This window comes from Chlorocebus sabaeus, chromosome 1 (assembly GCF_047675955.1).
Source record: "Chlorocebus sabaeus isolate Y175 chromosome 1, mChlSab1.0.hap1, whole genome shotgun sequence".
Classification (NCBI taxonomy): Eukaryota; Metazoa; Chordata; class Mammalia; order Primates; family Cercopithecidae; genus Chlorocebus; species Chlorocebus sabaeus.
In genome coordinates, this window is record NC_132904.1 from 28,740,126 (window position 1) to 28,756,761 (window position 16,636).

Below are 16,636 nucleotides of genomic sequence, written 5' to 3' on the forward strand. Positions count from 1 at the left end.
GCACTCTGCAAATGAACGAATGTTAGAGTCAAGAGAGTCGAAGGGTGTTGGGGGTCGGGGAGCTGAGAGCCATAGCAGTCGGCCCATGGAGGGATAAACGTCCCCTCTACAATCAAGCAGCACAACACAGCAGTCTTAGGGCTCCAGAAACTTGCAGAGCAAACTTGTAGAGAGACAGCAAGCCCTACACAGCCGATCCCTGACTGCTCCGAAACTCAGTCCTTCCACCTCAGGAGGAATCGCACTCTGCCAGGTGTCCAGGCTGGACTCCATCATTCCACAGGGAGAGAGAGGCAGGACAGAGGTGGGGACCAACTGAGAGAGGGAAGAGGAGGGGAAACCTGCACCTGACAGAAATGGGGGAGACTAAAGAAACAGCCCTGAAGATTAATGCAGGAGCAAAGTGATCAGGAAGCAACGACTGTCTCTGACTGCAGAATCATTCTGACTTGCTTCTAAATGAAAGACCTTTCAGAAATCTTCGAACTCCTGCTGCTGTGGTTAAAGCAAAGGAAGCTTTTGTGATGCAAACACTCAATTACTAAGAAGAAAACCCCACCTGTACAGAAGGGCGGCAATCAACCTCTCCCAGCCTCCTTCAGTTTCTTCGAACGGAGTCAGCATTTTTGCCTCTCAGCCCAGCTGGGCTTTCAAACTCTTAAATTAAAAGTGGAAAAAAGGCTTCCACATTCTTCCTGTTAAACGGACCTCCAGCAGTTTCATTCTATGAAAATCTACAGGAATTCCTTAAGGGTGATGATTCTTTCCTACGGACTCTCTAATGAAGCTCTTGACATCACTTGGCAGCCACAAGGTTTGGCATAAATACTCACCACCCTTCAAATTCCAGGTTGTGACATTTTTGGTTGGATCCCCTAAACGCAGACTACTATTTTTTAAAAATATAAAGCTTTTTCCCATCCATATTTGGAAAACTAAACTAAAATTAGCACTTCTATCACACACCCGGCACGATTTCTGTAGAAATTATCTCTGCCTGCTTAGTCACTTGGTTCTATTTGGCGACAGAAAAAAGCAAAGATCTCTCTCTTCCAAAAGCATAAGCTCTTTTACTCTCAATTACCCAGGCTAGTGGGGGGCCTGGAGCAGCAAAGTGGAAAGCAAGCACAATCAGAAAATAATACGGCAGCTTCTCTAGTTCCACAAAATTAGTATCCCCATGGTGATACGCAGCTTGCTACTCTCATTCAGTTTGTCATCAAATCTTGGCAATTCTAGCCTGAAATACTTCCTGAAGCCATTCCCCATATGTTCCCACTGCCACCACCTGCACGTGTCTTACCTGTGACTTCCCACAGCCCATGGAAGAGAATTCAACATCCTTCCCGTGGTTTCCCAGGCCTCCAGACCACATAGGCCACCACAGACCACTCCAGCTTCCCCGCAGGCTGTTCTTCCGCTGTCCATGACAAAGACTCTCTCCTCGACCAAACTCCACTCTGGCTCTTCTAAGCTCTTTTCTCAAAGAGGCCCTAGCTTTGGGGCTTTGCGTTCCTCTCTGCATTGTCTGATTCTAGCCGAGCCCTGATGAGTCAGTTTAGCAAAATCCTCCATTTGCCACATGCTCACCCTTGATATCTGATCCTATTCCTCATCCTTCACCATCCTCCCGGTGATGTCTGATCACCCTGGCCTGCCTTCAGTGAGAAACCCATTAGGTCCATTGAGTCAGAATCCCCCCTTACCCTGATGTTTCCTCCTAGTGATTTTCCACCCACTAACCCCACCCTACTGCTTGGCTAAAAATTCCCACTTTTCCTATTATATTTAGAATTGAACCCAGTTCTATACTGAGGTCTCTTTTCCCTGATGGCAACCCTTTTTCCAGATAAAGTTTGTTTTTAGCGCTTTACCATCTAGCTCTGGCTTTTCTTTGACATCCACCCCAGGGCAATCGTGTGGATCTGCCAGTTCCTCAAATGCATCACGCTGTTTCTCACCTCAGGATCCGCTTACCTGCCATTCCCTCTGCTTAGAAGGATCCTTCTCCCCTGACTCTCCTCTCTCTTGTCCAGTTAACTCTTCCCCGTCCTTCTGGTTTCAACTTCAGCATCATTGTCTTGAGAAAGCCTTAGCACCCCACAGACTGCCCTGTCATTCACTTACAGAGTGTCCTGAGCCTGTCCTTGCAACCCATTCCTCACGCTACTGACCAGCTGAACACCCACTTTTACTATAGAATATGAGCTCTATCAGAGCAGAGACCCCATTTGTCTGGCTCCCTATTACCGTTCTTCAATTCTAAGATACAATTTTCTTTTTACATTTTAACATTTAGAAATTGGAACGCTTTTTTTTTTTTTTGAGATGGAGTCTCACTCTGTCGCCTAGGCTGGAGTGCAATGGCGCGATCTTGGCTCACTGGAAGCTCCACCTCCCAGGTTCACGCCATTCTCCTGCCTCAGCCTCCTGAGTAGCTGAGACTACAGACGCCCGCCACCACGCTCGGCTAATTTTGTTTTCGTATTTTTAGTAGAGACAGGGTTTCATCGTGTTAGCCAGGATGGTCTTGATCTCCTGACCTTGTGATCCGCCCGCCTCGGCCTCCCAAAGTGCTGGGATTACAGGCATGAGCCACCGCACCTGGCCTGGAATGCATTTTAAAAACAACATTGTACCATAATTTAATGATCAGTATTGTTTCCTTCTCGGTAAAACATAGAATAATGATGGCTCTTACAATAGATGGCATTTTAAGATTTAGCAAAATTTGGTATGTGCCTTTGTCTCCTGGGCATAGTGCCTAGCACACAGTAGCAATCAAAAATACAGTCATGCGTTGCTTAACGACAGGGATATATTCTAAGAAATGCATCATTAGGCGACTTCATCACGGTGTGCACATCACAGAATGAACTGACACAAAGCTGGATGGAACAGCCTACTACACACCTAGGCTCTATGGTACAGCCTGCTGCTCCTAGGTTATAAACCTGTACAGCATGTTACTGTACTGAACACTGTAGGCAACTGTAACACAATGGCAAGTATTTGTGTAAACATAGATAAAATACAGTAAAAATATTGTATTATAATTTCATGGGACCACAGTCATACACGTAGGTTGACTGCAATGTCATTATGCAGAACGTGACTATGCCTGTTAAATTACAGACAGAGGCCGGGTGCGGAGGCTCACATCTGTAATCTCAGCACTCTGGGAGGCTGAGGTTGGGCAGATCACCTGAGGTCAGGAGTTTGAGACCAGCCTGTCCAACATGGTGGAACCCCGTCTCTAATAAAAATACAAAAATCAGTGGGGCATGGTAGCGGGCGCCTCTCAGCTACTTGGGAGCCTGTAGCAGGAGAACTGCTTGACCCTGGGAGGCAGGGGTTGCAGTGAGCTGAGATCACGCCATTGCACTCCAGCCTGGGTGACAAGAGCAAAATTGCCTCAGAAAAAAAAAAAAAAAAAAAAAAACAGACATTTCCTGAGGATCTAATATCCATCAGTTTTGCTGTGTAGCAAACACATCTTAAAATCTCAGTGGTTTACAACAGCAAAGATTTCCTGGCTTCTCCTGGATCTGCAGGTTGGCTGTGGCTCTGCTGGCTTCAGCTGGGACAGATCCTGAGCTGTGGGGTGGGTCCGGGTCGGTTCCATGTGCCACTGCATTCTCTTTGGACCAGCAGCTCCCAGGGTATATTTTTTTCCAGGAAGATCCCTGAGATGCAAGAGGCCATGCTGGTCTCATGCTGACAGCCAACATTCCACGGGCCAAAGCAAGCCCCACATCCACGGGGCAGGGACATTTCCTCTGGCCATTCTGCCAGGTCACACAGCAGAGGGGAGGAGTGAAGAACTGAAAGTAAAAATCCAGTCTATCACAGACCCCATATGGTGGTGGTGGGTTTGGGGTAGGTGGAGCGTGTGAAGGGACACCAAACTCCAAATTTCAGTAGTAGCTAAAGGACAGTTCCCTTGATGAACCATATGAAATATGCCCCTGGTCATCACAAATGCAGGACACAGAAGCCACAGAGTTAGCAGTGTTGGCCTCATTTGGTGACCCCTCTGCCTGCCAGCCCTAAGGACCCTCTTCCTGGGGTCCCCCACCTCTGAGGTTTATTTGAGGTATCTATTTGAGAGGGTAAGGCAAGAAGCAGTCACTGTCCCTAATTCTTTCTTCTCATAGATACATATATATTCACTGTGAGCCCAGAATCCAGCAATCAATCAGGGTCAGTAACCAGCTAACTTAGGCATTAGAACTCGAAGGGGAAAGTACAACTGTCCTTAGAACACAGATATTGATGGATTAGGCCATAGCTCTCAAGGGACATGGAAGGGTTCTGACTCCATTGACTCCAGGTCCAGGGCTGCCGTAGAGAGAGATAATGAGGTCTGTGCACCAAGTACAGAAAATGAACTTGAAATACAGGCTGGGAGGTGTCCTCCTAACCAAGCGTGGCTCTACCAAGTCCCACACCATAGGCAGACCAGGAGTTCTCCCTACCAAGGCGATTCTTTACCAGCAGCTCTCCCTGCCAAGGGGATTCTTTATCAGCAACTGTCACAGTTCCCACACTGTATCCAGCCTTTCCCGTCTCCCTTGGAACCTCACTTCCCTTCACTCTTGTACTCTGATCACTCTCTGGCAGTTTCACGTCCTCTTGGCTATATTTCTGCTCTGGCACTTAGTGAATGTTTGTGCCTTGCTTAAGTGTGACTTCTCCGGGACTGTATTAGTTGGCTATGGCTGCTGCAACAAAGTATCACAGACTAGGCAGCTTAAACAATAGAAATGTATTGCCTCCTCAGAGGCCAGAAGTCCAAGATCCAAGTGTCGGCAGGGTTGGCTCCTTCTGAGCGCTGCGAGAGAGAATCTGTTCCGAGCCCCTCTCCTGGCTTCTGGTGTTTGCTGGTGATCTCTGCTGATCCTTGGCTTGTAAATGCGTCATCCCAATTTCTGCCTTCACCTTCACACGGTGTTCTCTCTGTGTGATGTCGGTGTCCAAACTTCCCTTTTTATAAGAACAGCGGTCATATCAGATTAGAGCCCCACACAACTCCAGTGTGACCTCATCTTCATGAGTAACATCTGCAATGACCCTATTTCCAAATAAAGTCACACTCTGAGGCACTGGGGTTTAGGACATCAACACGAGAATTTCAGCGGGGGAGGAGGACAATTCAACAAGGGGCCAAGACCACTTCTATACCCCTGCATGCAGCCAGGGGCCTGGCACAGGGGAGGCAACCCCTCACCTACCCATTACCTCCCCACGGACAAAAATGCCAACTTGAAGAAAGCATACACTCTCACAATCACACCCCGCCCCTTGTCTTTCTCTCTCTGTTTCTCTCTCTCTCTCTCACACGCGCGCGCACACACACACACACACACACACACAGACTTTTGCAGAAGGAACAGGACAAAGCTGTCAATGTTAGCTTCCAGTGAGGTGCCAAATCTCACAGCCAGCTTTTCAAATTCTCCTCAAGCCTTATCACCAGGATACAGCAAGCAAGATAAAGAAACTGCCAAAATACTTAATTAACTCTCCTGGCATTGGTGGCTTCTTGAGAAGAGCTTAACTTCCCGGCATTCCTCAGGAGGAGGGAAGGTGGACAGGCACATTATTCTTTTTCCTGGAAAGGAAAACTTTTGGAGTACAAAGAGAGGGAAAACGTGCTAGTCTTCAAACTTACCTCCCCCATAAAATCACAGGCCAAAAGTTGGACTGACCACCTGAAAGTCCTGGGCCCATCTCAGTGTTACCAGCCAGCAGTCTCAAGGGGAGATGAAAAATACGAGTCTGTCCATTAGTATGATGACCCGAGTTCCCATCCTGGCTCCACCACCTGCTCCCTATGCAGACTTGACCAGGAACAAACTATGTGTTCCTCAGTTTCTTCATCTAGAAAATGGGGGTGATAAGAGCACCCACTCTCAGAGGGAATCTGTGAGAACTGTATAGGAAAATACAATAATGGTTAGAATGGTACCTGACATGCAGTTAGTACCCCAAATGTTTGCTTTTTTTTTTTTTTTTTGAGACAAAGTCTCGCTCTGTTACTCAGGCTGGAGTGCAGTGGCGCCATCTCAGCTCACTGCAAGCTCCGCCTCCCGGGTTCACGTCATTCTCTGGCCTCAGCCTCCTGAGTAGCTGGGACTAGAGGAGCCCACCACCACGCCTGGCTAATTTTTTTGTATTTTTTTAGGAGAGACAGGGTTTCACCATGTTAGCCAGGATGGTCTTGATCTCCTGACCTCATGATCCACCCGCCTTGGCCTTCCAAAGTGCTGGGATTACAGGCGTGAGCCACTGTGCCTGGCCAATGTTTGCTATTCTTATAAATCCCTGCATGATCTTCCAAAGGTTTCACTGATCACTGTGACCTGAGTCACCACAAGCTCTTGGTGGTTAGAGCGGTGAGAACTGGGGCCCACCTGAGAAGTATTCAGTATGTCAGTTATATAATGTGGCAGAAAAAAATGACCCCCAAAACTTAGAGGTTTAAACAAACAAACATTTATGATCTCACAGTTTCTATGGGTCAGAAACCTAGGAGTGGCCACACCTGGCTCAGGGTGTCTTACAAGGCTACAGTCGGAGTGTCAGCCAGGGCTGCAGATGTCTTCGTTTGACTAGGGGAGGACCCACTTCCAACCTCACTCATGTGGCTATTGGCAGGTCTCGGTTCCCTGCTGGCTTTGGTTGGAGCTGTCCTTCAGTTCCTTGCCACACAGGCCTCTGAGTAGGGCGGCTCACAATATGGCAACTGGCTTGCCTCAGAGAGTGGGAGAGAGCCAGTTGGCGAGGACAGGCAAGACAATGCTAGAGTGGCTCCATCATCTAACCTTGGGACTGACAGCCACCAATTTTGCTGCATTTTCTTTGTTAAAAGCGAGTCACAATTCATACAGCCATGTCTTAGCATAATGATGCACAACAGTCAAAAGGTAGAGGCAACCTAAGTGCCCATCAATGGCTGAATGGATAAACAAAATGTGACATATACACACCTGAACACTACTCAGCTTAAAAAAGGATGGAAATTCTGACACCGGCTACAACACGGATGAACCTTGAGGACATTATACTAAGTGAAATAAGCCAGTCACAAAAAGACAAATACGTGGAATATGAAGAGAGAGAAAAGCAGAATTTAAAGATACAAACTTCAAACAGCCTACAGAGGGACCTGCCATTCTTCTTAAGGGAAAGCAAATATCTGCTTCAGTAAAACACTGGGATGGGCATGGAAGATGGTGTTGCCTCAACCATCAGCATGCCTAACCTCCACGTCTTAGACTTGGGAGTCTTTTCACTGAACGTCTTAGGGCACCATGAGTAAGTGAGTCCAGGATACATACACACTTAAGAATGATTAAATACTGTATGATTCCACTATATGAGGTACCTAGAGTTACCAAATTAATGAAGATAGAAGTAGAATGATGACTGACCGGGGCCTGGGGGGAAGGAGAGCAGGGAGTTATTTTTTAATGGGTATAGAGTTTCAGGTTTGCAAAATGAAAACGTTCCGGAGATTGGTTGCACAACAGTGTGAACATACTTAACACTACTGAACTGTATACTTAAAAACAGTTAAAATGATAAATTTCATGGTACAATTTTGACACACACCAAAAGAATGGGATCTAAGATCTAGATCACATTTGAAGGGATGAGATTATACCAGGGCATGAATACCAGGAGGCAGGGATCATCAGAAGCTGCCCACCACATTCAGTCAACATTTGTAAGGCCACCTGAGTGCCGGCCACCCCCAACATGTGCATGGCAGGACCTGCTAACTCTCAGATCCATCCCTCCCACGGAGAAGTCCCAAGCAACAGAAAAACCATCGAAAGCCTGCTCCACAGCTCTTACTTTTAGAATTATTTTGTAAACAGGTTATGTTTCCAATCAATGAGCCCCAATTCAAATTCAGTTCCACCACAACCTTCTTTGGTCTCTAATACATCTCATATAGAATACAAAGACAGAATAAATGACTGCACTTTCAGGACCCCATTCTCATACCCATTTCCTTACAGACTGTACTGTTAGTTTTCAAGACCAAGGATAAGGAGGGGAACTAAATCCCAGATAAGGAGAGAAAGGAGGAGGGGCTCCCATAAACTGGTGTTGCTGAAGTGGAGAAACGACTATTACATACCCTAGTCAAATTGGAAGAAAATTATTTCAAGCACTCTCTTTCTGGTCTTGGAGCCAGTTTGCTCTACTCTATCAAGATAAATATGATAAAATGTCATTTTTTCCCACATAACTAAGAGCAAAGATCTATTTTTAAGGGCGACAAACCCAGCAGAAGGAGAGAGAACAAAGTTTGACTAAGTGAGCTCACATACAGAGGTGCTTAGCAGAGTACTCGGTGCATCGAAAGGTATTGTTAAGATGACAGTGGGTCGGCCGGGTGCAGTGGCTCACGCCTGTAATCCCAGCACTTTCGGAGGCCAAGGCAGGCAGATCACGAGGTCAGGAGATCGAGACCATCCTGGCTAACACGGTGAAACCCTGTCTCTACTAAAAATACAAAAAATTAGCTGGGTATGGTGGTGGGCACCTGTAGTCCCAGCTAGTAAGGAGGCTGAGGCAGGTGAACGGCGTGAACCCGGGAGGCGGAGCTTGCAGTGAGCCGAGATCACGCCACTACACTCCAGCCTGGGCGACAGAGAGAGACTTTGTCTCGAAAAAATAAAAAATTTTTTAAAAAAAGATGACAGTGGGTCAAATCCTATGTGGCATAGGGCAATATTTTGTCTAGTCGAAATATCTCTGAGATTCTTCAGGAAAATACTGCATGGAACTCAGTGTGGGTCAGTTTTCCCACAGCACTGATGCATTGAGGTTCCTTTGGTCAAGCACCAAAATGAGTTAGTCGGTTTGGACATAGAGGTTACATGATACAAGAAAACACACTCTCAATACCAGAGTCTCAGGGCAGGGAGATATGTACACCCTATGAGGGACGAGGCTGTAGAACTGCAGACAGCTAAGGGAACTCCAGATCTGTCTCCCATCTCACACTCACTGCAGGGCAGATTCCCACTGAGGAAATGATGGAACTTTCCACTCAATTTAAACAATAATAATAATACTTGTTGTTATTATTTTAATAGATCATGGATATCTGAACTCATGTAACTTAAAAACCTATACGGTGCAATATCCCACAGGGTGCAAATTAAACACAGCATTAATAACAACACCCTACTAAGAAGTCTTGTCTAGTCTTCAGCACTTAGCAAATCCACTATGTACTGAGCACAATGCCATGACATAGGTTCGGCGGGATGTGAGAGGCAACGTGGGCACATGTCCTTTTCTTGTTACTCTTCTTGGGTAGCTCACAGCAATGCCTTCCACAAGTGGCCACCTTGTGGAGTGGCTGTTATACCATGAAACTGACAGGTGTCACCAACCACCTGGTGGGCCTTATTTTCTGGGAGCATGTGCATATGTAGCTTATTTTCTAAGGGGATGCCCTCTGGCTAAGGAAGGCACAAAGCTGCGATTCTAAAGAAGGTATCTGTCAAGAGTTGGGCTTCATGTGTATGTGTCCACCACTAACTTTCTCCATAAACCTCATATTTATGAGACGTGGAATATGGAGAGAGAGAAAAGTAGAATTTTAAAAAATAGGAGCTTTAAAGAGCCTATAGAGAGACCCACCATTCCGCTTAAGGGCAAGCAAAAATCCACTTCAGTAAAGCACTGGGAAGGGCACAGAAGAGGGTGTTGCCCAAACCACTGACAGGCCTAACCTCCACATCTCAGACTTGGAAGCCTTTTCACTGAACATCTTAGGGTGCCATGAGTGAGTCCAGGATACATATACACTTAAGAAACTGTATAGGCTGGGCGTAGTGGCTCACGCCTGTAATCCCAGCATTTTGGGAGGCCAAGGTGGGCAGATGACAAGGTCAAGAGATCAAGACCATCCTGGCCAACATGGTGAAACCCCATCTCTTAAAAATGCAAAAATTAGCTGGGCGTGGTGGTGCACGCCTGTAGTCCCAGCTACTCAGGAGGCTGAGGCAGGAGAATTGCTTGAACCCGGGAGGCAGAGGTTGCAGTGAGCCAAGATCACACCACTGCACTCCAGCCTGGGCGACAGAGCGAGCCTCCATCCTGCCCTCAACCAAAAAAAGAAACTGTGTAAGAAATAATCTCCTTAGAAAATATTCCCCAATCTTTCCTATCTATGCTAATATTTACTTGATTTTGTATTCTTGTTCCCTATTTGGTGTCCATCACTGGCAAGACATTGGCATGTTTGGTTTTATAAAAATTTGATCTGGTATACAGGCCACTAATACATTGTGTTCAGTCAGAAGTTTGGAAATTTCTAGGCAAATGGCAGGATTATAAACCTCTCTAAGGTGAGTGGAGAATGGTGGAGCTCAGCCTTCAGTGTGCATCAGAATCACCTTGAGGGCTTGTTAAGTAAAACACAGATGGCTGGGCCCACCCTCACCTCAGCTGATTTAGCAGATCTGGAATGGAAACTGAACAACTGCATTTCCTGAGTTCTCATGTGATGCTGATGCTCCTGGACTGAGGATTATACTTTGAGAATCCCTGTGAAGGGTTGACCCAAGAAGGGCATTTTCCAGGCAGAGACAATCAGAAGCTAATTCTATCCAAGACTCGCCTCCCACAGCTGCTCTCTGCATAAATCTTAGCAAAGTCTTTGCCAATACACATTTTTTGTCTTTTCTTTCCTGTGGACCTCAGGCATATAGATTTGGATTGACCATAATCCTTGGATTGTGGCCCACTCTCACCAGTGGTTACGTATGACCATCTGTTCGTTCAGTCATTCATTTTTAATAACACCAATCAAAATAAAAGCTAGGACCTTGAAAATAACCTACACCTAACCACATGGAACTTATCCATCATCTATCCTACCTCCCAATATATGAGTTCACCAGCTAAGCAGTTAACCATCTTTCTCTTACTTTTCTTTTTACACTTTTATTAGATCTATAAACTATGGTACAATCATACAGTGGAACACCGAACATCAGTCAAGACAAACAATCTCCAACAACAAACAAGAATACAGGTGAATCACAGCAATATAATACTAAGCGAAAAAAGGAAAGATCACATACAGATGATATCAGTTTATAACATTAGAAATATATATTCTTTCGGATGCCTTAAAACAGATGTGCATTTTAAATCTTAGTATTTTTAATCACTGAAGAAATACTAAAAAAAGAGTCCACGAGTAAAGAAATGTACCCGGTCAGTTTTAACAAGGGAAGACATGACCTTACCCCATTGTGTCCTCCTCAGACTCCCTAACAAAGCTCGTCCTCCAGCTGCATCCTTCAGCTTCCATGAAACAGCCCCAAATCAAGAGCCCAGACACAAGGAGGCAATTCCCAAAAGAGGAAACGAAGCAGTAAACAAACATGAGGGGCGAAAACGTGAACTCTGCTCACAATCAGAGAAATGCAAATGAAAGCATTTTGGGAGGCTGTCTTTCTATGACTACCAAATTAGCAAAAATGGAAAAAAAAAATATAGGGCAGCAGTTGTGATGCCTGTGAATGTCTGTGATAGTACAGTAAAACTGTAAAACCAACAGGCACAGACAATGATGTCAGCAATGTAAACTAAAAAACAAACAAACAAACAGCTGCATGCTGAGGGGTAACGCATACCTGTGCAGACATCCCACTCTGCGGAGTTTATCCCAAAGAAGTCATTCAAGGGAAAGAAACAACCTGGACTGCCCCAACAAGGCAGTGCCTCAGAAAACCACAGTAGGGCAATGTGACAGTATGTAATACAGTTGGGGCACCTTACAGTTTCGAAGAGAAATGTATACATGATATTTAATTCAGGAACAATACAAAACACAAAACGGTAGGTGTGTTGCAGTTAAAGCCATGTAAACACGGGTACCTACCTGTACAAGGACCGCGAGGCCGAGTGCAAAAACATAGCTATTGTGTTTGGAAGTGGGGACGGATGTTGCTTTCTGCCTTTCAGTGTGTTAGTGTGTTCCGTCACTGCAGTTTGGTGTTGCAATGATCTTTTTAGAGCTTGAGAGGTTCCTACCTTGAGAACTTTCACAGCTTTCCTCATCACTGTTGTCTTGACAGTTATTCTGTCCATCGCAGATGAAGCTCTTGTCAATACACAGGCCGTTCTTGCAGTGATAGCGGGCGGTGGAGCAAAGCAGAGGGTTTGCTGCTGTGGAGGGAAGACATAGCACATGACCAGGGAGGCCAGCAAGTCCCCTTGGGGACCGTGGAACGTCGTCCAGCCTGGGGTGTGTCCCGCTCAGGAAGCAGTAAGTTTATCTTCTAAGCTGACACACTCAAAGCCCATCCTGGAGGACTGGCCAGCCAAACCTGGACACAAGACTTACTCTGCCTCATTCTAAAACTTCTTGGGGGTCTTTGGAGAGATCTGCCACTCTGGTTAAGTAAGTCTACTTAATAACTGAATATTTATGCCTTTCAACACCATCAACAGGAATCTCTCTGAGATGTATCGAATCTTGGCTTTGTCAAAATGTACCTTTTTTGGTAGTAGCACAGGGTCATTCTTAGGAACATTAATGTTTAGACCAGGCTATAATACAGGGCTGCCTTTGGCTCCTTTTTAGAACTTTCTAGTCTCCTTTTGAACTATCCTAGGCTGTTGTGATTTTGGAATTCTTTTAAATTTTTTTTTCTATTTTTTTTATGTATGCAAATTTTGTTACATATACATAAGGCATGATGTGATCAATTTTGTTACAGATACATAAGGCATGATGTGATCAAGTCAGGGTATTCAGGTGTCCATTACCCAAGTGCAGTACTTTTTTGTTAAGTATATTCACCCGACTCTGGTTTCTTTTTATCTCACTGTATGTTTGTATCCTTTAACCTACTTCTCTTCATCTCTTTATCGTCCTCCCTTCCCCCCACTCACCCTTCCAAGTCTCTGGTCTCTATTATCTATTTTGCCACTCTCCATCCCCACGCTCTCAATGCCTCACCTGAAATGATCAACTTGAAGGCTGGCCAGCAGACACTGAGGCGTCTGGGCAAAACCTGAACCTCATGCACATATCCTGGAGGACGCAAGAGTGAATGGCTGGTAGCATAAGAGACACAGGGAGCAAAGCCAGGACAGAAGGAGTAGCTGAGGCAGGGATTGACACCTCTCTGCCACTGGGGAAGTAATGACATGATCTGATCCCACAGCTGTGTAGGATGCTTCCAGTTCTCTAACTACATAGCAGCCTTTTAATTCCTCACTTATTCTTTGTGACTCACTAAGATAAACTGAGTAGCCTCAATGTCTTCTTTGCAAACAAAAAAGCCCATGAACCTAGTTGGTCAGTGACCCCTTTCTGAGCAGCTCCTCCATGAGGCTCCTATTCTGGGCACTTTCTGAGACCTCAGAAGAAATGACAGATCTGCGCCCTCCCCTTAAGAAGAAGTGTGACAACCGGCCAGTACAAGGTCAGCACCAAACTATTTAACAACACAACAGCAAATCTCCACAGAAAACCAGTATTTCTATGGTACAATTTACTTGCAGTATGATTCAAACAAGGTTCATTCCAGGGCTCTGTTTTCAATAACTGAATCAGCCAAGTAGAAATGACTCCAATCCCAGCTCTGCCACTTACTAATCTTGGACAAATGACTTCACCTCTCTGAGTCTCAGCTGCTTTATCTGTGGACAGGACCCTCTGCATGATTTGTGAGGTCCAGTGCCTGCTGAAAATGTGGGATCTGCTGTCAAAAATTATTTTAAGAACTCAAGATGGCAAGAGCAGAACATAAAACCAAGCATAGTCCCCTTCTCAGCTAAGCACTGGCCCTGTATGGCTACGCCAGCCACAGACCAAGAAGCTGATCCTGCTACTTCAGGCATTAATCTGAGCATCAAATGGTATCCGTGGGAAAATGTACAGTGCCCAGTCTGACATGTAGCACAGGCTCAGGGAATGTTATACTCGTTCCCCCTCATTATGTAAACCTCGGTCCTGCAGAGTGTGGTCCTCCCACGAGGAGCAATATCTGTAATGATGAAGAGGGGTCATTCTGGACCTCGGGGAATGAATTGAGTCGGCACCCGCATTGCATGTGGTGGGTACAGCACCGGAATGGACGCCAGGCCCAGCACAGAAGATTGCTACGTTGCTACAGGATCAGAGCTACACCAGTTCCAGCGTCTCTCTTAGGTCCTCAACAGCAAGATGGCAGTTGTGATCTGTCTTCTCCCTACACTTCACTGAGCTATAGTGAACACAGAGATCATAGCTGCAAGGACTTGGTTCACTTCACAGCACTATCTAAATCTGAGGAACTGAGGACTTTCTTATTTTAACTATTCAATTCCAAAAGTTTGATCCGAAAGGTCAGAAGAGGTAGGGGGAATGGAGGAAGCCAGTGCTTTCAGTGTTGAGGATGATGGACCAATGATGTAAAGTCAAACAAAAGTGGTCTGGCCTGAAAACTGAAGTTTTAATTATTGACTTCACTGTGGGCCAGAGAATGGCTCAACTGGATCAAGCCAAAACCAAGGTCTGACTTCAGCCAAAACCAAGATGGAGAAATCCAAAACCACAAATCACGTTTGGTTTTTGTCCAAGGCAGCTCTCCAAACCCTTGTGTCCATCAACATCCCACCATGGTGACCTTCAGCTTCTCTAGGACCTTGTGGGTCACATCTATGCAACCAAAACATCAGTAACCATCAGCTCACTCAGACAGCCTGGGAAAGGCATTCTAAGTGCTCCAAGATGGGGTGTTCACAAGCTAATGTAAACCTCCTGACGGGGAAAGCTGTGCAGAGTCATCCTTGCTGAAACCAATGTCATCTACTTACTTGTCCTTCACTCTCAGACCCTTTTAACCTCTCAAAGTTTCCAAGGAAAAAAAGTCACATACATGTATTTGTCTACATACATATTACATGTCTATTATAAGTATGCATATGTATGTTTAAAAACCAAGTCACAGATTGGTTTTAATGAATAGAACCCAAAATACTAGTAGCCAGAATATGTAAAGAACTCACAAAAATCAAAAAGGAAAAGACAACTCAATAGAAAAAAAGGGCCAAGGATGTAATCAGGCAACTGACATAGGAGGAACAGCAAATGGTCAGTAAAAACATGAAATAATGTATACTGTCACTGGTGATGACGCGCCACTATGCCTGAGACTTACCACACTCAAGATCTTAAAGTACCAGGTCATTGGCAAGAATGTGGAGGGAGAGGAAGTCTCATAAACTACAAGCGGGGGTGTAAATTGGTACGTCCACCTGGGAGACCCATTCAGTAATAGTAAAGCCTATGGTGTACATAGCATGGCCCAGTAATTTCACTTGCAGCTATATACTCTGCTCTAGAGAGACTCTGTTTTCTTCCTTTTTAAGAAACAGGGTTTCAGTCACCGACTGCAATGGAGTGGTGTAATCACACCTCACTGTAGCCTTAAACTCCTGAGCTCAAGCGATCCTCCCACCTCAGGCTCCTGAGTAGCCAGGACTACAGGCATATACCACTATGCCTGGTTAATTATTTAACGTTTTGTAGAGACAGGGTTCTTGCTATGTAGCTCAGGTTGGTCTCAAATCTCCTGGCCTCAAGCAATCCTCCCACCTCAGTCTCCCAAAGTGTTCCGATTACAGATGTAAGCCACTGCAAGACTCTTGAAGAAACAAAAATGTTTACTGAAATCATTATTTATAAAATTAAAAAATCAGAAAGGACTCAAATGGGCCAGACATGGTGGCTCACGCCTGTAATCCCAGCACTTTGAGAGGCTGAGGTGGGTGGATCATTTGAGGTCAGGAGTTCAAGACCAGCCTGGCCAACATGGTGAAACCCTGTCTCTACTAAAAATACAAAAATTAGCTAGGTGGTAGTGGCGCACACCTATAATCCCAGCTACTTGGGAGGCTGAGACAGGAGTATCGCTTGAGCCTGAGAGGCAGAGGTTGAAGTGAGCTGAGTCTGTGCCACTGCACTCCAGTCTGGGTGATAGAGTGAGACCCTGTCAAGAAAGAAAGAAAGAATGAAAGAAAGAACGAAAGAAAGAATGGAAGGAAGGAAGGAAGGAAGGAGGAAGGAAGGAAGGAAAAGAAGTGGCTCAAATGTTTACTTACAAGAGAACAGATACAACGTGTTATACTGTTACAATGCTAGGACTGGTTAACTGCTCCTATCAAGGGCCAGATAGTAAATATTGTAGGTTTTGGTAGCTGTTTGGTCTTTTGTCTCTGTTGTAATGACTCAACTTGGCCATTGTGTTGCAAAGCAGCCATAGGCAATTTGTAAATGAAGGGCATACTATATTCCAATACAACTTTATGTACAAAAGCTGTTGTTAGGCAAAATAGGGCCATAGTGAGTCAACTGATGCTGTATTATAGTGAAAAATGAATGAACTGGTGTCAAGATGGATAAATCCTACAAATACAATGGTGAGGGAGAAAAGCAAGCAGTGATGGTACCAGGAAGCAGACAAATGCCTGGGCAGACAGGGGTGGGTCCCCAGTGTAACCCCACCTCCAAGCTAAAGACAGTTTAAAGCCTGAAAGCCAAGCTACAAGTCAAATCCATGGACCAGATTGAGAAACTGCCTTCCTGTTTGGTGCACTTTCC

At 45.4% G+C, this 16,636-nt stretch overlaps 1 protein-coding gene across 2 annotated transcripts in view; it reads right to left on the minus strand.

The window, feature by feature from the left end:
• LDLRAD3 (low density lipoprotein receptor class A domain containing 3) overlaps nt 1-16,636 on the minus strand; it is a 293,775-nt gene that overhangs the window by 115,605 nt on the left and 161,534 nt on the right. The window contains exon 4 of one of the 2 annotated variants that reach the window (XM_008001903.3): nt 12,076-12,207. In XM_008001903.3, coding sequence (XP_008000094.1) covers nt 12,076-12,207 — 132 coding nt within the window. Of the gene's footprint in view, nt 1-12,075; nt 12,211-16,636 lie in introns of both variants that reach the window. The other variant, XM_008001892.3, reaches the window with a different exon arrangement.